The sequence below is a fragment of the Otolemur garnettii genome, unplaced genomic scaffold (genome assembly GCF_000181295.1).
Source record: "Otolemur garnettii isolate 467f Iridium unplaced genomic scaffold, OtoGar3 scaffold00047, whole genome shotgun sequence".
In the NCBI taxonomy this organism is placed as follows: Eukaryota; Metazoa; Chordata; class Mammalia; order Primates; family Galagidae; genus Otolemur; species Otolemur garnettii.
The window spans coordinates 9,229,045-9,230,106 of NW_003852442.1; the positions used below are offsets into that span (position 1 = coordinate 9,229,045).

Below are 1,062 nucleotides of genomic sequence, written 5' to 3' on the forward strand. Positions count from 1 at the left end.
AAAAAAAAAAAAAGTCTTATTCTGTCACCCTAGTAGAGTGTAGTGGTATCCTCATAGTTCACTGCAACCTCAAACTCCTGGGCTCAAGTGATTCTCCTGCATCAGCCTTCTGAGTAGCAGAGATTACAGTTTCTTTTTCTTTCTTTCTTTTTTTTTTTCAAGAGACAGTCTCTTGCTCTGTTGCCCAGGCTGGACAGTCTCTTACTCTGTTGCCCAGGCTGGCCATCATAGTTCACTGCAGCCTCAAACTCCTGATTATAGGCATGAGCCACCATGCCTATGTCCCATGACCTTTTTCATATATTCCCTAAGCCAAGAGTTAAGGGTCCAAATCAAAAGGTGACATTTGCTGATAGCCTGATACTGTCTCCCTTTGTCACGTGCAGCGCCTGTCTTCTGACTGTGAAGACCAGATCCAGATTATTATCCAGGAGTCTGCTTTAGATTACCGACTAGATCCTCAACTCCAGCTGCACTGCTCAGAGGAGGTAGGATTTGGGTACAAAACTGATTGTGAACAGAGTTGGTCTGAAAAGATTTTACTAGACAAACTTTCTTTACTCTTTCCTTTTAACCTTGGATCCACAGTTAGTTGAAGGCTCATTTTCTAGACTCTCTCCACATCTGAGTCTTGTCTCTGTAACAGCAAATTAGTCTTGGCATTAGTTCTTTCACTCAACAGTGTTGGTTCCATATTTCCCTGTTGAACAAGGGTGTCCTTTACTATAGCTGTCTACATATAATTTGCTCTTCCATTCTCCTTACTTTGTGGGTCAAGTCAGAAAACCCCAAGGCTTTCCTGAAAGATAAAAGTAGTTCCATAATATTAGGTTACAAAGTAAGAAATGTCTGATTTCCTTAAGTCCTAAGTTTGACAGTTGATATCTCTGACATTTCACTTTGACATTTCTTGGTTGTGTTTGGATTTATGCGATGGTACATCTTCATTCCTTCAAATGCATGCTTCGGTTTATGATTATCTTTAAGAATTCTTTTATTAGAGCAATTTTTGTGGAACCATTAATAAGTTAAAATTTTATGTTTTTTTTAATATTAGTTCCA

The 1,062-nt window shown here is 39.0% G+C and overlaps 1 protein-coding gene across 1 annotated transcript in view; it reads left to right on the top strand.

The window, feature by feature from the left end:
* Nucleotides 1-1,062, top strand: part of GLG1 (golgi glycoprotein 1) — an 80,383-nt gene that overhangs the window by 65,856 nt on the left and 13,465 nt on the right. Inside the window, exon 20 of the mRNA XM_023514094.1 lies at nt 387-488. Coding sequence (XP_023369862.1) covers nt 387-488 — 102 coding nt within the window. The remainder of the gene's footprint in view (nt 1-386; nt 489-1,062) is intronic.